The following is a 22,537-nucleotide window of genomic DNA, read 5'->3' on the forward strand; positions in this document are numbered from 1 at the left end:
GTCCGCCGAGATTTGTACCCCAGAGCTAACCTACCAGTGTTCAGCGACTTCACCGCTCGGCCATTTGTGGGTCTTTATAAAATGGAAGGCGATAACTTTATTTTAAATGAATGTCAGAAATACCAAGATGTTTAAAAAAGTTGGATACTTTTTAATATACTTGCAGAATGCCTGAAGAAAAAGAACAAGCCATTAAGAAGAAAAAAGTAAATTTTTGCATAAAATTTAGTATTTTTTTTTTTTTAAACTTTTTAATCTTATGATATTTGATTCTTGCGATTTCAAAAATAAAAAAATTTGACTGAAATATGAATAACATTTTAAACTAAACATAGGATGATAAATTTGTGTGAAGCTTTAAAGCAATATATGAAAGTCATTCCTAATTAAAATGTCGGTTATACATCTTTCTCATTTATATATGTTTTCTGAACGAAACACTGAAAGGCTTGTTAACTCTCCTTTGCTGTATTTTCTCTTTTAATATATTCAGTTTTCAGATGCATGGGACACAAAGTATTCTTCCGAAAGAAATGCAATTCAAATAAATAAAATCCTGGAAAATTTATATTAATAAATGTATTTAAAATGCTCAGTTCGAATGAATAAATAGAAAATTTGAAGAGACAATGCAACACAAACAATTAAAACAGACGTCTAAAAATTTAAAAATTACCTAAAATAATAACTGTGACAAAAAAAAAATTATAAAGAAAACTATTTGTAAAAAAAAAAAATAATAATAAATAAATAAATAAAAAAAATTAATAAATAAACGATGCACCTTATATTTCAACGTCCCAGTTCGAATGGGTAAATAGAATTTTTTAAAAGTTATTTGAAAGAAACCATGCAACTTAAACAATTAAAATGAAATTCAAAAAAGAAAAAAAAAAATATTAAAAATAATAACATAAAATATAATATAAAGAACATTATTTGAAAAAAAGAACGTTGTGATTTTTTTCGCTCTCATGGGAAAGGAAAATAGGTTGCCATATATATTAAGAAGTTTGCCAAGTGAACTATTCTTGGCGCAAACTAAAAAAAAAGCAAACATAAAGTTGTGAATTTCTTCATAAATTTCGCGCCAAATTTTACAAAATTTCATATTTGGTCATAATTTGAGTTGTAGAATCAAAATATGTAAAGAAATTGTTATGTTATTTCAGAAAAAGTTCAACTTCGTGTCAAAATACAGCTATATATAAATCAAATATATATCCTCGTCGTTAAAAAGCCGTCTGTTGAAGCGGCAGTAAATAGCTCAAAATATATGTTCTGTACACTGCACAAGTGAATATTAGTACCCACACCTTTGTATTTTTTTTTTAGAGACAGAGGACCAGCTATGTCAACCCCCCTGTAATTTAGAATACCACAGCACTTTTCACTCGATTTTCAAGTGAAGTGACGCACTTATCACTTCCCATGTTCCTTGAATTATATCTTTTATAGATCATGCAATCAGCCACAGTATTTTTCAGTTTTTTTTTTTTTTTTTTTTTTTTTTTTTTTTTATCTCTAAAAATCCAATATTTTTCTCAAAGTAAATTCAAAAGTATCTGACTACCTGCATGGCAATTCTTCACACGAACAGAGAAAATAAGTTTTACAACTTCTTGTTTTGAAGAAAGGACAACATGTTTCAGACAATCTTCACTGTTATTTTTATAAGTAATCTTTGTTTTTTTCACAATAGATGTCATGATCATCTTTAAATATTTGAAGTGTGGTCAGTCTATCATGTTCCAAATCAAGGGATTCTTTTTTAATCAAGAGCAATATTTTCAATCCCATTTCGTGAGATTTTACTGCATTCAATTCTATTCTCAGTATTTATCCATTTATGCTTAAAACAAATAATCCAGGCAGCCATACGAACGATTTTCTCATAATTAGAAAAATGCCTCTAGCACCAATTATTATCACAAATGGTTTCATTAATTGTAATTTTTCTAGTCATTTTCAACCTCTCTCTTTCAGTCTCTTCATTCCAACCACAGTGTTTACAAGAATCCACGTACTTAATCTATAGGATCTTTTAATCATTGTGGTCCATCCAACCATCTTGGATGTGATCAAGTATTTCACTTTGCAACGTCTAGATGGTAGATCAGCAGGATTCTTTCCTCCAGGAACGTGCTTCCACTCTGAAGGGTTACTAAATTTTCTGATCTCCTTAACACAATTTCGCATGCAAACAGACCAGCTTTTGTCTCTTTTTATCCATTCGAGCACCATTGTGGATTCACCATTTAACAATATTTGTTAACTCTCTTCCATCCCAGGGCTTTGGTTCCGAATCCATCAATCTGACTCCAATTATGACTGCAAAAAGTTCCATTCTTGGGGTAGTTGCTCCTTTTAAAGGAGCAACTCGAGATTTCATAGCAAGAAGAAATAGTTCAACTTGATCTTCCTTTTCAATCCTTAGAAATGTAACCACTGCTTAAGCATCTTTGCTGCCATCAATAAAAGTATAAGGAACACAATTATTTAAATTTTCTGAAGTAACTTGAATAAACCTAGATATTTCAATGTCACTTAGAGACTTTAATTCTTGAAGCCACTGTACTAAATCTTCACAAGTTCACCAGTCAACTCCTCATCCTAGGTGACTCTTTTCTTCCATTATTTTGGACAAAGCATGACGAGGGAGGAAAACCAAAAGGATCTAATACTTTATAAGTGCAGATAACATGCCTCGTTTACTTCAAGGCCCATTAGTTCTGTTTGTCCTCGAAAGCTAGGGTGACTGGATTTCTTAACTTACCTCAAGTGTTTCTGGTACGATTTAATAATGAAAAATTTTGCATGAAATACCCATTTAATTTTTATTGAAAACTTTTTCTTGAAAGTTTCGTTTTGAGGAATATTTTAACCCCTATTATGGTATTCAGTAGTAACTTTAGTCGCATGACAAGCATCGCCCATTATTGGGTTTTCATAGCATACAATGGAATGATAACCTACACTTGTCATGTGTCTAAAGTTACTGTTGAATATGATAGTAATGAGAGGGTTACCCTATTCCTCGAAACAAACTTTTGAGATGAGAAATTATGTAAAAATGACATAGAACAATGAAACTATGTACAATTTCTCACCTTACTGTACATTAACTCTTAAATTATTATGTTACAATCTTTATTCAAACTCACGGATCTCCAGTTCATTATGCATTAAGAATAATTAAATTTGTTCAGACTTTTTCTGCTTCTTGGAGTTGGAAATTAACTGAACCATTACTTTTTCACATACAACTGAATACAAAGTTACAGCTGTTACTTAATCTGTTTCTTGCATGTTCAGATTTTCATTTAACAAATGTTTTCTGTCAATAACCACAGCTGTATTTAGAAGCTCAACAACACTATCTTCTGTTCTTTCTTTCTTCTTTAAAAACTGAAGACCTTTTACCAGAAAAGTTTTATCATTGTAGGTGCTCACTTCATTTTCTGTACTGTTGTACCCCATAGTTGCACTGTCATCTTGCATTTACCTTTAAAAGCAATTTATTTCCTTCCATCATTTTATCAAGAAAACTTTTTGTACATTTTAAGAAATATGTACATGCAGTCTACATTCAACACTATGCATATTAAACTATGCAGATGGAAACTACATTGACCGGAAATTTACGATCAATAAATGTATTTATATGCTCACATAAATGTTATAGGATTGGGCTCATCCAGAATCCATTTCATAGATTGCAAAAATATATTAAATGCAAAAACTTCTGACTCTAGATACACCATTGTACAATTTGTTTAAGAAAACTACTTCTAACTTATATGTTTGCAGTCAGTTTAACCTGAAAACGCTGAATATGCTAAGAAAGCATATTATTAGCCAAAGGATATCATTCCATCCTGCCTAATAGTGGTATTTTAAAAAATTAAGCAATGAAATATGAATATTGTCAAGAAAAAAGCAAGTAAATAGAAAAGGAAGCTTAAGGGCACAATTCGACAACGGAATTTTTGTTCAGAAGTGTAACATCAAACATTCGGGATTCTGCTTTCAGCATATTTGGAGGACATGAAAATTTAACTAAACCTATATAACATTCTTCCAAAAAAAAAAAAAAAAAAAGAGAGAGAGAGAGAGAGAGAGAGAATTAAGCATTAACATATTCCATACCAGAAGACGACCAAAAATTGTCATTGCACATCTAACCTATAGGCAACTGCCAGCATCCAAGTTTTCATAGCAATGGTGACTGAAAAGTAGGATTTCGAAAATTTAAATTAAGGAAGTACTGTTTCAGCGAAAAATTCAGCCTATTTCTGAAAATATTTACTTATGCTTGTTATCTAGTCACTTATCAAATACATCTAACAGTAGTATTTACCTTTTATTTCTCACAAGAAACTGCAGGGTAACTAATGATTAGTATAGTACACAGCAATGCAAAATATTATGTGATGCCACCGCTACTGTGGGCATTGCAGGGCCTCTATATAGACCCTGTGACCATTCAAGGTTTAATATTATGAAGAAAGCCTTCAATAGGCTTGAAATTTGCACCATGTGTAAATGTCAATAGGGCATGCAATTCAAAAGTCGTTGATTCGGACACCCATGATCCGAACCTCAAAGCTAAAAACTTTCTGTGCATGCGCCGCGTTGAAACATGTGCCTATGCGTTTACGCGTGCGCGTAAGACCTTTTACGACTGCGCATATGCTTGTGCGCAAGCGCAGAATACGTTTTCCCGTGCGCGTTTTATGTATAACAGACGGTACAAGCTAAAATTATCTAATTATCTATTTCAGTTAATGTTGATGATTGCGTTGTTCCTTAATCTTCGAATTGGATCCGGCTTATTATTTTTTGCAGACTGTAAGAGCAATATTATAAAAATAAACCTGAACTTTCGATTATGTCAAATAGAATTTCCGATTCTGGAGCTCCCAAAGGATCGTACAAAACGAAAGTATGTTTCAATGTCCATCAAACAAAAACTGGAATTGCTGCAAAAAATGGATAAAGACATGAAGAATGTGACAGAGGGGTTAGTGAAAACGAAAAAATTTCGATTGCCATGTTAGTCGGTATTCTCGGCACAGCAATTAACGGGACTTGAACAGCAGAACTTTGTAACTGAACAAGAAATTATGTCTGTTTATAGAATTAAAGAGAAAGTATTATCATATAAAACAAAGCAACTTAAACAACTTACATTGAAGGAAATGGTTAATAAAGTAAACAAATAAATATTAAGCTTTTTTTTTTTTTTTTTTTTTGTAAATTTTGATACCCTTTAGATCGTAATTGTTCTTGATTTCATAAATTACGGTTTAATATTTTTAATTTTAGAATTTCTGCATGCCATTTTACGAGATTTAAACTGATGATCTATAATCCGGAAAAATCGATAATGCGACGAGTCCGGATTAACGACTTTTGACTGTATAGTACACAGCAATGCAAAATATATTATGCGGTTCCACCACTACTGTCGACATTGCAGGGCCCCTAAATAGACCCTGTGACCATTCAAGGTTTAATATTATGATGAAAGCCTTCAATAGGGCATGCAATTCAAAAGTCGTTGATTCGGACACCCATGATCCGAACCTCAAAGCTAAAAACTTTCTGCGCATGCGCCGCGTTGAAACATGTGCCTATGCGTTTACGCGTGCGCGTAAGACCTTTTACGACTGCGCATATGCTTGTGGGCAAGCGCAGAATACGTTTTCGCGTGCGCGTTTTATGTATAACAGACGGTACAAGCTAAAATTATCTAATTATCTATTTCAGTTAATGTTGATGATTGCGTTGTTCCTTAATCTTCGAATTGGATCCGGCTTATTATTTTTTGCAGACTGTAAGAGCAATATTATAAAAATAAACCTGAACTTTCGATTATGTCAAATAGAATTTCCGATTCTGGAGCTCCCAAAGGATCGTACAAAACGAAAGTATGTTTCAATGTCCATCAAACAAAAACTGGAATTGCTGCAAAAAATGGATAAAGACATGAAGAATGTGACAGAGAGGTTAGTGAAAACGAAAAAATTTCGATTGACGAGTTAGTCGGTATTCTCGGCACAGCAATTAACGGGACTTGAGCAGCGGAACTTTGTAACTGAACAAGAAATTATGTCTGTTCATAGAATTAAAGAGAAACAATTATCACATAAAACGAAGCAACTTACATTGAAAGAAATGTTTAATAAAGTAAACAAATAAATATTAAGCTTTTTTTTTTTTTTTTGTAAATTTTGATACCCTTTAGATCGTAATTGTTCTTGATTTCATAAATTACGGTTTAATATTTTTAATTTTAGAATTTCTGCATGCCATTTTACGAGATTTAAACTGATGATCTATAATCCGGAAAAATCGATAATGCGACGAGTCCGGATTAACGACTTTTGACTGTTTAGTACACAGCAATGCAAAATATATTATGCGGTTCCACCACTACTGTCGACATTGCAGGGCCCCTAAATAGACCCTGTGACCATTCAAGGTTTAATATTATGATGAAAGCCTTCAATAGGCTTGAAATTTGCACCATGTGTAAATGTCAATAGGGCATGCAATTCAAAAGTCGTTGATTCGGACACCCTTGATCCGAACCTCACAGCTAAAAACTTTCTGCGCATGCGCCGCGTTGAAACATGTGCCTATGCGTTTACGCGTGCGCGTAAGACCTTTTACGACTGCGCATATGCTTGTGCGCAAGCGCAGAATACGTTTTCGCGTGCGCGTTTTATGTATAACAGACGGTACAAGCTAAAATTATCTAATTATCTATTTCAGTTAATGTTGATGATTGCGTTGTTCCTTAATCTTCGAATTGGATCCGGCTTATTATTTTTTGCAGACTGTAAGAGCAATATTATAAAAATAAACCTGAACTTTCGATTATGTCAAATAGAATTTCCGATTCTGGAGCTCCCAAAGGATCGTACAAAACGAAAATATGTTTCAATGTCCATCAAACAAAAACTGGAATTGCTGCAAAAAATGGATAAAGACATGAAGAATGTGACAGAGGGGTTAGTGAAAACGAAAAAATTTCGATTGCCATGTTAGTCGGTATTCTCGGCACAGCAATTAACGGGACTTGAACAGCAGAACTTTGTAACTGAACAAGAAATTATGTCTGTTTATAGAATTAAAGAGAAAGTATTATCATATAAAACAAAGCAACTTAAACAACTTACATTGAAGGAAATGGTTAATAAAGTAAACAAATAAATATTAAGCTTTTTTTTTTTTTTTTTTTTTTTTTTTTTTTTTTTGTAAATTTTGATACCCTTTAGATCGTAATTGTTCTTGATTTCATAAATTACGGTTTAATATTTTTAATTTTAGAATTTCTGCATGCCATTTTACGAGATTTAAACTGATGATCTATAATCCGGAAAAATCGATAATGCGACGAGTCCGGATTAACGACTTTTGACTGTATAGTACACAGCAATGCAAAATATATTATGCGGTTCCACCACTACTGTCGACATTGCAGGGCCCCTAAATAGACCCTGTGACCATTCAAGGTTTAATATTATGATGAAAGCCTTCAATAGGCTTGAAATTTGCACCATGTGTAAATGTCAATAGGGCATGCAATTGTTTAGAGTATGAGCTAGTAACACTACCAAAACGCGCTATAAAGAATAAGAACACTAGGCTATTTTAAGCATTGAAATTCTGTGTCCACCTTATTCCATTAAAAGTAACCTTTTGACAAATTTATGTGAAATAGTAGAAATTTTGTTCTTGAATTTGCATAGAAAAATATAATTACCTGCAACAAGAATGTTAATACATTAATGGTACATTAGTAGAAAGTTAATCTATGAATATATGGTTTCCAGAAAAGGATTCCTAAAGGGAAAAAAATGTCTTATATTCAAGCTAAAACAACATTTTTTTTCCAAAATATTTAACAGGAAAAAATATTAAAAAAAATTCATGAATATTTAACATTTTATTCATTGGTATAATTTTTAACAAAAATTGGGCAGCAGATATGTTATTAAACAATAACATAATATCAGAAAAGTTTGTATGTAGAATACATAAATAAAATATGCACATAATGTAATGTAAATATACACATGAAATAAAATATTATATACATAAACAAGCAATGAAAAGAGCTTTTTGAAAATGACTAAATAAGAAACAATAACTAAATAAAAACAATTTTGAAATAAGTGTGAAATTTGTACAATCAAAACTATCAATGCAAATGCAAAAGTAACACATCAGTTTGAATATTAATGATTGGCAAAATTTAATCCTTGATGTTAATTTTAAAACGTTTTAGCTCTTTTCAAAGGCCAAAATAATTAGTCTCTCCCTTTCAAGAATATGCCATTCTAGCATATTTTCTTCTCAAAATTCTTCTAGTATTTTCAATTAAAATCAATACTCAAGGGATATAAAACTTTGCCAATTATTAAAAGTACGTTACTTGTACATAATATAGAAAGACAATACGCAAATACAAATTTATCAATAACACAGACACACACACACACACATATATATATATATATACATATATATACAGAGCAGATGCATTAAATTACAATAAATAAAAAAAAATATTTTGATTTATGACAACGGGAGAAGGGGACATAATGTGAAAAGGGCTAAATGCAAAATAATGCTTCTAAAAATTGGTCTGATGGCTCGGGTCATATTCGTAACATTTTTATTTATGATGAATAACTCTTATTTGACAACTATGGATTAGAATAATCTGAATAGTCAATCAAAATTACCTTCAGAATTGTAACATAAAATCATATTCTCAAAAATACAAATAATATATACAATAAGTAAGTCTGTGAGCTTTACAATGATGTGCTGAGACAAAACATTCCTGCCTCCATCCCTTTTAATGTATAAGGTCTACATACGCTTCTAGAATTCATTTTACAAATCTGTCAAGAACAGAAATAAAAACAGATTTACTGTTATTAAAATAAACCAAAGAAATTTTCAGTCACACAAATACTAATTAATTTCCTTATTTAATAATCACTAAGAAATTAAAATTATATTTTGTAATAATGCTCAAAATATTTTAAAAGAAATGTATGTTAAAAAAAACAAATGCAGTAACAATTAATATTAAAAAAGCTTAACCATTCATGTAAGAATATATATTAAAAAAATACAAATGAATATAGTACCCAGATCAGATTGGAAAATCTACATTTGATTCACACTAGAGCAGCACATTTTCAAAAATATAGCAGATTGTTAAAGCTTATTTTGAAAAATATCTGGAATGGCATGTCAAAGTTATACCAACTTGGAGTAACACATTTAAAAAAGGATAAAACTGCTGACTGGCCAAATATCACAAAATGCATGTTCAATAAAAGCATTCAAACACCAAATTTGGATAACATATACAGTAAACCCATACTTAACACAGCCTTGCGGAATTTGGTTTTGCTTGTTGAACTCAAGAACTTCAATTATATGCAAATTGCTGCACAGTGTCAGCCATAATGTGATAATCTTCGTTACTGACAAAATTGAAAATTCATTCATTCATTGAAGAAATGAAACATTATTTAGAAATGCAAAATCTGATTCTGTGTTCTGATTCTTGACATGGATTTGTAATGACACCCCATTTTGTTGTACAAAAGACAAACTTAGCATAATTTTATTTTTTCATAACGAGTATAAAACTTTTCCAAATATAAATATAGAAACCAGGAGACTGCATTAAAAGTTAGATTTCATTATTTACCAAAAATTTTATTTAAATCAAACACATTGCCAAAATATGAAAATTTTTGTTATTTAAAACACTTTTGTAAGTATATGATTATGGCCAATGATTGCAAAAATAAGGGCTGGGTGAGGACCTTTAAAGCAGGGTAAAGAGAGTGATATATTATATACATATATACACTCTTGGCACTGTCGTTTGCAATAAAAAAAGGAAAATACATACAAACATCACAAAAGAAAATCCCTTTTGAATATATTTTACAATATGTTTTTGAGAAAAACGTCCTTTATTCTGTGCATAGGTATACATGTCAAGCAAAAAAAAATCTTTCAAATAGATTCAGAAACAGTCAAAATGGATATTTCCATTTAAATCTGATAACTGAAAATTTTCTTGATTACAATAATTTCTATGCTTCATGCAAAGAAGGAAAAAGGCACAGGATATGTCTGATTTGGGGGGAATATTTCGGGGGGCAGGGGGGCTTGACATTTAGATCACTTCGTGATAATGCCCCATCATAAAGGTATTAACACCTTTATGCAAGTTAACCAATGTTTGAAAAGACAGAAACCGTCACATGGTTATACTGACAAAAGATCTAGCATATGACTTATAAAAAGCAGCCTTCATAAAACTGCAGGAGCACTGCTAAAGAGCATTGCTTTCCAAGAAGGGGTTTAGTTACTACTCTGACTAGCAAAACAAATAAAATTTTACTTCTATATCAGTGCCTTTGGGAAAAAGGTGATGGCACCTTTATGAAGGTTGCTTTTTGAAAGCTAGGTATTGATCATCAAAATAGTTGGAGGCACATTTACATTACAGCACTCTTAAAAAAATTTCCATCGTTATGAGCAGCAGCACCACATTATGAAGGCATCCTCCTCTGTTTAAGGAGTATTTTGTCCTTTTGCAGCAATCTGGCACAGCATACTTTTTATTATTATTATTATTATAGGTCTTTAAGAGAAAATTATTCTTAGTGTCTGCTGTGATATTTATGCTTTCAGCTGACTATGCAGACTAAGATCTAGAGCAATTTCATTATCATCGCAGTTTATACTTTTACACAAGTTATTTACTTCACTATGAAGGCTTTGCCACATACAGTCATCCTCAGAACTGCTGCTGAAATCAGCATCCTCATATGAATTAGTATTGACAATGATTGTCTGAGTTGAACTCGATGAACTGAATTTTTTTTTGCTACAATCAAAAACATAATGTTCACAGTTTTCTGTCATTGGAAGAGTTTGTTCAATGCAAATACATGATGAATTATCTAAAACTGGATTATTAATCTGCACATATGAGGAGGTATTACATAATTTTTGGCACTCAATACAATTCTCTGGACTAAAGGTTTCTTTTACCTGAATACTGCACAAATTCTTTCTAGAAGTTGAATCATAGTTAATACTATTTGCACAGCTGTCAGATTTGTTACACAAAGACTGTCGTCTTGTTGGAGAATGAGATGTTAAATCAAGTGCAGTGCTTCCACTGTTCGGATTACACGATATATGCAGAACATTATTTGCACAATTTTTGAGAGAGATGTTTTGGTCAGAATTTTTCCATTTGCATGCAGCTGGTAACTTCAGTTTCCTTTGGTGATAAATACAGTCTAAACCAGAAGCAGGTGAGAAGTGAGATGGACTGTTCTGATCAAATGAATGTTTAGTAGAGTCACATGTACTATCAGCAGCACATTTAACAGTTATGTTAGGCAATGTTTTCGTTTCCTTATTGGCAGCTTCTACTCCGGCTGCATTTTTTAAATTATCAATATTGTGTGTTTCATGAATGCTTGAGATAGAATTATCTTTATGCTCATTTTCAATATTCAAAATATGCTTATCACCTACATCTACAGGAGTTTTGCCTTTCCCTATTTCTAGAATTCTTTTCACATCTATTAGACTTTCATTCTCAACTTCATTGTTTTCTACTTCAGAAACCTCTGTTTCTAGTATATAGAAATTACCCTTATGAGAACAAACCACATCACATACACTAGGATCAAAATTTTGATTATTCAAATGAGAGGTAGAAGCCTCAGGCATTATTAGCCTAGAGGTTGTAGTTAATGTTTCTTGGTCAGTTTTTTCAGGCAATGTTGGTTCAGTTACACCATTAAGAGATTCCATACCTGGATTCAATGCTGAAAAGCCTTTGAACATAGTATTGTTTGGATCCAATGTGGTACTTAAAGGTTTATCAGCAACAGCCTGAATAATACTTTTCCCATTTGGCACTTTCATTAATGGTGACTCAGTAATTGAATTTGCTATACATGCTTCTGAATCAATGCAGACTTGCATAGGTTCATGATCATCAAGTAAGTCCAGTTCAATGCTTTTTCTACTTTCTTCATGCTCGTATGACGTGAAAACATTTTCTAAAAATGATTCCACATTCCTAAGATCCGCTGTAAAAGCAAAATCATTTCCACACTCTACATTGCCTAAAATATGTGCTGGACTTTTGTTTAACTCGTTGATTACATTTTCATTATTTCTTTTAGACACCTCAGCAAATGATGTTTCACTTAAAATATCCATATCTTCATCAGCATACCATCTCTTTGGTCCACTAACATCAAGTTTTGGGATTTTGGCCCAAACGCTATTATTTACTTCACTATCAAATATAACATTTGATTTTTTTTTACGCTGGCTATTTTCTGCACTAGAATCCAGTTCATTGGACTGCTTGATTTGTTCATAAACATCATTACAGAATGGATGTTCTGTAGAAGTATTTAATTCAATACTCTTATCTTGATCATTAAAGGAATTTCTAAAAGCATGTGGTTTGAATTCCTTCTGGTCTAAATTATTGCTATTTAATAGATTTTCAGCTTCAGTGTCAATTAATTTAAAGTTTATGTTATTCTCACAAGTCTTAGAAAATGATTCTTCTTCAAGTCTTACAGGAATTAATAATCTTTCCTTTTCAATTGACAGCTGAGTTTGTTCACCTTCGTCAGGTAAAGAAGCACCTTCATTCTCTTTACATCTGGCATTTTCTACATTAGTTATAATACCCAAACTTTCGATTTGAACACACTTATCTGCATCAATCTGGTATCTTTTAATGGATTTCTCTGGAATATCAGAATGTTGTTCTTTATGGTCTACATTAGCGTTAATGAGCTGGCTGTTGATTTCAACAAAAATGTTTTGCTCGTTGTGTTTCTTTTGATCACTGCATGTACTAACATCAACTGATGGGCTTTCAGAATAAAGTTCGATCCTTTCATCATTTGTTTCATTCAAAAGAGTTTCAAATTTACTCTCCTGTTTTCTACATGCTTCAGTTTCTATTACCTTGATATCACATTCTACTTGTGCTTCACTCTGCATATGAATATGTTTGCCATTATGTTCATGTATTAATATATTTGAATTAGACAATTGAACGTTATTCTCATTTGCAATAGAGAACATACATTCAGTACAACTTAATTCCCTAGTGGCACAAACTGGTTCTTCATTCTGCCCTACTTTACTATACAGATCAATGTTTTCTTTCCAAATTCCTTGGGAATCAAGTCTATTGAGGATTTCATGAACAAGCAAGGATACATTTTCCTCAATTTCAGTTTCTTGGGAATCAGCTTTATTTAAGACTTCATTTACATTTACAGCACTAAAAGAATTATTATAATTCAGCACTTTTAGAGAATCAAGTATGCTGCATGAGCTTGTAATCATAGCTCGTTTTCCAAATGAACCTACAGTATCTTCAATATTGGTTTCTTGGAAAACAGATATTTTTAGGGTTTCATCCACATTTAGATCAGCAAAAGAATTATAACTTATACAAGTTGTAGATGCAGTATCATTTTTAAGAGGTAAAGGAGCAGCAAAATTTGTAACTGACAATGCTGTATTTGTTTCATAACAAATACCAGGAAATGGAATGTCCTTAGATATATTCTGAGTTATGGTATTCAATGCTAACGGACTAGCAGCTTCTATAGAAATTGCAGTAGCCTTTTCAATGGTATCTTCTAAATATGGAAGTATAGTACAATCAGTTGAGCTACAAGATGCACTTACGTAAGCCTCTTCTTTTAAAGAATACAGATCAGTGTCACTGTCATTGGAGATTTTTTCTAATACTGGCATATCAAAGGAAACATCTGGCTGGAAAATTTCTGCATCATTTGAGTGAAGAATAGGAAGTTCTGGCGGTACATCACTGTAAAATAAATATATAAGCAAACATGAAATTAGTTCATAATGCATAACACAAAAAGGTAAAATAATAATAATTACAAAAATTTAGCAAATACATACTTGCCAACCTACGACACTCAAAAATCAGGAGATTTTTCACAATGTTAAAAAGACTTTTTAAATGATAAAAATATAGTTTTTAATAATGAATTAACTTTAAATAGTTACTAATTCTTAAATGCAAGCAACACAAAAATACCTTACACATAAAAAACATTTTTATTACTTGCATCGTTTAAGAAAGGGGGGGAAAAGACACCTTAATTAGCTTTCATACAAATGTTATGAACAGTGGCATGTTTTGCTTTCGTTAAGAAAGAAACTTTATAATTTTGTTCATAGCAATTACCAGGTAGGCCTGCTTTCGCTAATAAAAGTTTTTCTAATGTGTCATCACTAATATTAGATCTAAATTTACTCCTCGTTTTCGCAACAACACCGAAAATCCTCTCACACTCTGCACTACTACGAGGAACTGTCAAGACGGCCAACATAATTCTAGACAGTTCACTGCTGTATTTTAAAATTCCATCAGCACCTTTCAGTTTTTCCAATTAAACTCCACTATGTGTCAATCCTCGCTGAAACTTCATCAAAGTTTTCTAATTGTAAACTGCAAAATTACGACTGCAATATTTTATCAGTGGCAACATCAATATCATCATCTTTCATGACTAAATGAAGTAACACAGGAAATATGTTCAAAAAGTACCGTATATCAGAAAACGATGCATTTGCTAGAGCAGAAACATCAGCAACTTTAGCATGCAAAATCACTTCATCATTGAGTGGAAATTTTTGTAGTATGTAATTCCATACTCGACAGAAGTAACTTCTAACATGAAGATAAAACTTATTTTTGTCTTCTTCTGAAAGTTCTTCCACTACTTTTGTAGTTACAGCTCCTATTACCAAATCTTCATGTTTCTTCTCATTTTCTATTTCACATAAATCACATCATATATAGAATTGCAAGAAATACATAAGCAAACATGAGCTGGTTGCATGGAATTACAAGAAATACATATACAAACACAGACTGGTTTTACAAACTTTGATAAAATGTCTTTAAACAGATTATAAACCAGTGATTGCAAAACATGAATTAATGGAATTCTGCTTTGTAGAACTGTGTTAAGAACATCAAATGATGGCAAAATGAATTGTAAAAAAAAATCAAAAAACCTTGTTAAAGTCCGAAGAAAAAAACATAAATATTCGTTCTTTACAAGATTGAGCTTGCAGTAATTGGAAAATGTTTCGTGTGTTGAGCAATTTTTTTTTATTTTGAGAGAAATCTGTATTAGCTTTACACTTATATTTTGCAGCATTATTTTGAGAACTGCCAGTTGAATTGCTGAATGGTGCAGAAATTACTTTATTTTTCTCAAACCTATTTTTAACAATGGAAGTAGTAACTACAATGGAAGTAGTAACTACAATGGAAGTAGTCTCCATTTACTTTAGGGATTTTATAACTTTATATACAGCCTTTTATCTTAACTCCCGAAGCATTTATTTCTTCTTTAAAAATGCAAGAAGTGGGTTCCATTAATCGAGGATTCTAAATAAGCATCTCTTTAAAGACAGCCAGCGTGTACACACGTTTCAAAATTTTTCACATTCAGTGGCAAGTTGTGCTCCAGTAAAAAGGCAGAGAACAGACATTCTGCATTAATAACTTTTTGATCCTTTGTTTCCAAAAAAAAAATTAATTTGTTTTTTTTTCAAAACAACTCATGTTGTCCTTGTGTTTTTGTGTATGCACATGTTTGAGAACATCCGCCCTTGCGAAATTGAAAAATCGCAACGATAGACGGTACACATTGCAAATTTATTACATTACCTTGAGGAAATTATGGAAGGAACTGTGTACGATTTTTGAAACATACACGAGTAGTTCACCTTTCTCGCAAACATAAAAAAAGATGATAATTTCTAAAACTATTTCCCGAAGGCACATGAACTCACACAACTAAGGACACGATGAACGAAATAACTAAAGAGCATCCAAATAACAGCCTTGAGCTTGCTTTCTGCTCATTGGCTAATATATTCCAGATGACACGCAGTGGAGCTCAATGCTCATTGGAGAACTGGAGAACGATGTTTCTGGATACATATGCTCTCACTCACAAAGCAGAAATTCTCATCTGATTCGCAAGGTTTTGTTTTAGATATAATCTAGAGAAAATTCAATTGCTTTCAGACGTCCAAAATCACTTCCCCCCCCTCCATATAACGAAGTATTAAGTCAATTTCCATAAAAACCATGAGAAATTTTAAGAATAAGAAAAAGTCGAGAGAAATATATTGTAAATCAGGTTGGCGGGAGAGCGGTCGAAAATCGGGAGAGTTGGCAACTCTGCAAATAAATGCTGTGTAAGTGCAGTTCTTCATGATCAGGTTTAAAAAAAGAGGGGAATGGCATTGCTTCTTACAGCATTTAAAAAAAAAAAAAAAAAAAAAAAAAGATGATGATGATGATCTTGTAAATGTATTGTATCTGTGTGGCATGGAAGCACTCTAAATTTGCGATGCAAAAGTCCTCTCGAAAGGTCGGTGGTAGGGGAAGAGGGGTGGGAGACGCTAGGATCTGTCCCCCAGGATGCTCTCCATCAAAATTGACGGCAAAGTCACACTGTCACCTGTAAGGTGCTCAAGATTGTTGCCAACGACAGGCGTATCTTGTGAACCTCGGCACAAGGAATTTCATGGGCTTGGGCTGACTATAGGTTAGACAAGTGAGCAATAGTCAGCAACCACAACAGCAACATGTTATGGAAACGTAACACTGCAAGCGAAGGGAAATACGCTAAACGCATTGGATACCAAATACAGCCAAAAATCTTTAATCCGGAATGATCTATAATGCGGACCTGAACCTTTACGCATGGGCATATGCGTCTACGCATGCGCATAATACGATTACGCATGCGCGTTTAATGTATAAGCTAAGCTAAAATTATCTAATTATCTATTTCAGTTAATGTTGCAGATTGTATTGTTCCTTAAACTTCTAAATGAATCCAGCTTATTATTTTTTGCAGACTGTTAGAGCAATTTTATAAAAGTAAGCTTGAACTTTCGATTATGTCAAAAAGAATTTTCGATTCTGGAGCTACCAAAGGATCTACAATGCGAAAGCATGTTCCGATGTCCTTCAAACAAAAAGTGGAATTGCTGCAAAAAATGGATAAAGGCATATCTTTGATTCTCTAACCATTCCGAAATATGTTTATCAATTTAACGCTGCCCTGCAGGGGGGGGAGAGACGCGGCTCGCAATGAACTGAAAGTTGATCTGTCAGCACTATCCTTAACTTCAGGGCAGATTTTTTATTTTATTCGGCTAAAAATTCCTTACTAAATGTAGTATTTCATTTCGATATACTCCGTCTTTGATATGATTTCAATCAAATTCCTCGTCATTGTAAATATCACGAATACACAAAATAGTTTTCTGGTTGCAATTTTCTAATGTAGACTATGCGTAATGTATGCTTTACACCGGAGCGTGTTGAAAGAAAAGTTTAATAAAGTAAACAAATAAATATTAAGCTTTTTTTTTTTTTTTTTTTTTGTTTTGTGTGTGTGTGTGTGTAAATTTTGATACCCTTTAGATCATAATTGCTCTTTATTTCATAAATTACGGTTTCATATTTTTAATTTTATAATTTCTGCATGCCATCTAACCAGATTTAAACTGATGATCTATAATCCGGAAAAACCGATAATCCGGAATCACCGAAGTCCCGACGAGTCTGGATTAAAGACTTTTGACTGTATATTGCTAAACACTATTTATTTTCTTAAAATTAAAAACAAATTAATTTAGATATCTAATAAGTTTGCACTGAATAAATTGTTGTTCGCAGCGTAGTTTACAACAAGGTTCAAACTGTGATTACAACAGGCCATAAAAAATGCTCTAGGGCTGATATATAGGGATATATCCAAAAATCTTTTTGCTGATATATAGGGATATATCCAAAAAATCTTTTTTGCACACCGCTATGTTGTTGACAACAATGTAGCTCAGAGTTTCAATCGGCCTACATTTCCTCCAAAAGTTTGCAGTTCATGAACAAGATCTATAGTATTTATATCGCTTTCATTTTTAAAAGTTTTTCGGATAAGTTGAACCAATCTTGTAAATATATGTGGATGGAAATAAGTGATGCCGATGCGTATGTAAGGGTAGACGCGGCACCGTAGACATGATGGACAAATCGCTTAGTCTTTATTTTGTGTCTAATGTTGCAATCGTAGTAATCTGTGCAACATATATCTTTTTTTTTGTTTTGTTTTGTTTTTGTGATTGATTGTTCTTATTGTTATTGTACATAAAAAAGGTAAGTGCAGTTACATATTATGGTAAACTTAGGTTAGCTTTTTAATTCAGAAAAGCGATGATTTGAGCATAATTACTCAAAAAATGTTTGTTTTTACGTGAACCAATTTTTCATTAAACTAAAAATTATTATCTTTCGAGAAGAAAGAATAGATATATTTACGGAGAACAATTGAATTTAAAATATACCTATCTGAGATTCAAAGAAGTACAAATATTAATAAAAAACTAGCCATTTTGCGATTTTTAGCTATATGGAAAACCGAAGGAAAATGTTCCGTTATTTCATTACATCTTAAATATATACTTTAAATTTAATTTATTTACTTTAATAAACAAAAGAGTACTACCACCTTCTCGAATTATTTGGTATTGATCTAATAGTTCATATATTTCCCAAGCAATGGCTTAAAATATACTCAGTTTTTCAGAAGTAAGGTAAAATATTTCAAACAGTGACTTTTCGAGTGTTCTTAAGAAGAAGTGTTTTATGCAATAGTTCTTATATTAGTTATTTTCTACTTTTATTCTTACATCCACTTTTCCTGTTTTCACTGTTCCCCAAATGTCTCAAGAAAATCAGAAAAAACAGTCTGAGGCTCAGAATGCAATGAAGAAAAAGAAAGGGAAGGGAAGACTTAATAAACCATAACTTTAAAATTACTTAGTTTTTTCCCCAAACTCAAAGAATAACCAAGCTGACACTACTAGCACTAGTTGTCCATCAACGTCTCAGCTGCCATTGAAATTGCCAAAATCTGATGATCTGAAAGAGTTAGAAAGTGATGATCAGAAAGAGAAAGTGTTTTCATCCGGAAATTACCTTTAACTTCAATTCAGCCGGTCGAAAAAAAAGAAGATATACTAGTGAAATCTACACTTTCTGAAGCAGATATGCATTTTTCTGTGCCTGATGATTCCGGATTATGTCCATTATTGCCATCCCAAGTTCAAGCCTTAATAGAAAAGGGTCCTGGATATCCTGGTTTCGATTTTCGGTTTCCCCAAAGGACAAAAATGGACGTGATTTTTTTTAGATGTACTTTGTTGAATCTTGTCAAACAATGAAAGTTAAAAGGTTGCTAAATTCTGTTGAAAAAAAATTATGTTTATTGCTTTTGCTGCAAAATTTTTAACAGTTTCAGAAACGTAAAACTGAGTAGTTCTGAATTTAATGAATGGAACCACTTAAAACTTCATGAAAAAAATAAAATGCATTTCCAGAATCTACATCTTTGGTTTGATTTCTTAAAACGATTACGAAAGAATAAACCTGTTGATTCGAAATTTCAAAATTGATTAAAAAAAGAGACTAAGCATTGTCGCGATGTTATTGAAAGAATTATCTATGCCATTTAGTTTTTAGCGAAACAAAACTTAGCATTCAGTAGTTCCAGTAACAAGTTATTCGAAAGAAATAATAAATTTTTAAAGGGTATAGAAATGATCACAAAATTTGACGCTATCCTGTCTGTATACATTAATAAAACTCAAACTAAAAAAAAATATGCTTCTTTACCTTAAAGATAAAATTCAAAATGAAACAATTAGCTTATTAGGGGATAATATAATATAAAGCAAATTATTTTAAGAAAGGTCAAACAGGCAAAGTATTTTTCTATTTTACTTGATTGTACCCCTGGTGCCAGCCATCAAGAGCAGATATTAATTCGTATGAGGTATCTTAATTTAGAAAATACAGACATGAGTATTGAAGAAAGGTTTTAGTATTTTGGTGTTACAAAAGATACGACCAGTGAAGGATGAACAACATTCTTATTAAAGAATTTAGAGGAAAATGGTTTAGATATTAGTAATTTATGCGGCCAAAAATACGATAATGGTTCAAACATAAGAGGTAAATAGTTTACGAGTAATTATGCTCAAATCATTGCTTTTCCGAATTAAAACGTTAACCCAAGTTTAAAATAATATGTAACTGCACTTACCTTTTTTTACATAAAAAAAGCAATAACAACAAGCAATTACAAAAAAGATAAATGCTGCAACAAATTACTACTATTGCAACAGTAGACACAAAATAAGGATTAAGCAATTTGTCGAATGCATCTACCCTTATATACACATCGGCATCACATATTTTCACGTATTAAGACAGAAGAGACCACCAGAGACGAACTCCTGCCCTGGTTATAACTTTCGGTCAAATAAGAAAGTGTGCTAGGAGGAAGGGGCACTTAGATCTCTCAATCTCGAGGCTGCCTTAAAAGAGTTAAATGCCCGAACGTCTAGAGGCGATCCAAGCCACTAACCTATCAGTCGAGCCAACGAGGTAAAACTAAGCTGAGCCGACAGGAGTACTCAGCACCTCACAAACCCCGTCCCCGTTCTGAAGGGATGGTAAAAGCATCTGCCATCAACAGGTGCCCCAACCCCGGACAGCAGAACGAAGTCACTTAAACATTGTCAGACAGACCGGGTCACCAATCCAGCCTGCTAACACTATGTCATGGTATACAGATGTCGGCTTTAGGCGACTCCAAGGGGAAACCAAAGAAGGATATGAATATGTAATTTTGAGGCTCCAGCTGCCCACTGGAAACCTCAAGCAGTTTAAGGCTCACTGAATTCACCAATTCCACCGACAGGGTCCCAGACATCTATGAATATCTGATTATACAGCTCAACCACAAGCAGTTGAATGGACGAGAACTCCATATGGTCCCTGCCGAGCCTGAAACAGCCATCGCTAGCGATGACTCCAGTCCTGCGAAGACTGGTTTTAAATACTAGTGGCCGAGACGGCCTAGGTACAGATCCTAATCAGTAGCTTCCCAGGTTTTACCCAAGTCGACCTTGGAGGGGTGTTCAAATAAGAAAAGAATTTTCCTGTTCAGGCAGGCAGTGAGACGAACTGCTTGTTGTAATGATTCCCCAGCACCTTTTTGACTCAGTGCCGTCGTGCACTGCATGACCTTGCACCTATTGTCGGCACAGGCCTTCAGCCCAGAAACTAGGGGCCACGAGCTCAAAAGCAGATCAACCTCATTTCGGACACTCAGCGAAGAATGAAAGATTGCACCAGCAAGATGTAGCTGCACCTGTGAAAAAGGGTAGAAGTCCAAAGGAGGAATGTTGCAGCTATGCAATGTCTAACTCTTTAGCAAGCTCTTAAGTGGTTGCATACTGATCTTCCTCCACAAGTTCTCACAGGCGGGCCTCATCACAATCAGTAGGCCGGCCAGAGCGATCTGCTTCTTGAATATCATAGTCCTTGTTTATAAACTTTCAGTACCAAACCTTCACAGTGTCATATGATACAACATTAGTACCTAAAGCTGTACGCATGATTTGGTGTCATTCTGTAGCTGACCTTTTAGCAACAGAACTGGAAATAAATGATGGTTCTAATCTGGTAGCATGATAGTTCCATTTCAGACACCTCGTACTTAATGATGATATTTTTTTACAAATTATACAATACAGTGTTCCAAAGCAAATCTCATTCTTTTAAATGCCAAAATATGACTAAATTTGCCAACACAAACTGTTTGCACAGCCAATATTTGTGGTGGCGGGAAGCTTTCGTTAAAACCCAATATTTTTTAAATCCAGAACAAATTCAGCAAAATAAAAACAGATAGCGCAAAATTAAAAAAGAAATTTAAGAAGTGCAATGCCAAGGCTGTGCATGATGCTGAATTTGTGCAATTTTCTGGTGTTTTTTAAGCACAAGCATTATCTACCATTTATATTATCAAATAAAGCTTCCAGTTAACAGCAAGCTATTTATTATTGTGTTTTCTGTGCTCCCTGAAAGCACAGAAAAATTACACCATTTAAAGAAAAATTATGTGTTGTAGATTTTTTAAAGCATTTCAACTGCTATAAAACTTTTCATTTTGTGAGCTATTAGACAGCATTATTGTAGTTGCTGGGAAGCAAACAATCTGTTTCATGCAGATTATCTAAACATATGATATGGTTGGAGACATTGAAGTACTTTCTCAGAAAAAATTTCTGTTCCCAGCTTACCTTATTGTAAGAAAAGAGAAAGTAATACATATAAACAAATATGACAGGTATTTATCTACCATTTATGCTATCAATAAAGCATCCAGTTAACAGCAAGCTATTGTGTTTTCAAGAATTCTAAAATAGCACACAGATTTAGAATAAGTGTCTACATATCTCAAGAATCTGCATCTCTGATATCTACATATCTCAAGAATACTAAATTGTT

The 22,537-nt window shown here is 32.9% G+C and overlaps 1 protein-coding gene across 3 annotated transcripts in view; it reads right to left on the reverse strand.

Annotated features, from left to right (window-relative positions):
- Window positions 1–8,675: 8,675 nt before the first annotated feature.
- Window positions 8,676–22,537, reverse strand: part of LOC118192021 (uncharacterized) — a 111,102-nt gene continuing 97,240 nt past the window's right edge. For all 3 annotated transcript variants that reach the window (XM_085819319.1, XM_085819322.1, XM_085819324.1), the window contains one exon: window positions 8,676–13,942. In XM_085819319.1, the coding sequence (XP_085675445.1) occupies window positions 10,732–13,942 (3,211 nt within the window). In that variant the 3' untranslated portion in view covers window positions 8,676–10,731. The remainder of the gene's footprint in view (window positions 13,943–22,537) is intronic.

This window comes from Stegodyphus dumicola, chromosome 1 (genome assembly GCF_044657685.1).
Source record: "Stegodyphus dumicola isolate Sdum_Otavi_A_Nest chromosome 1, ASM4465768v1".
Taxonomy (NCBI): domain Eukaryota; kingdom Metazoa; phylum Arthropoda; class Arachnida; order Araneae; family Eresidae; genus Stegodyphus; species Stegodyphus dumicola.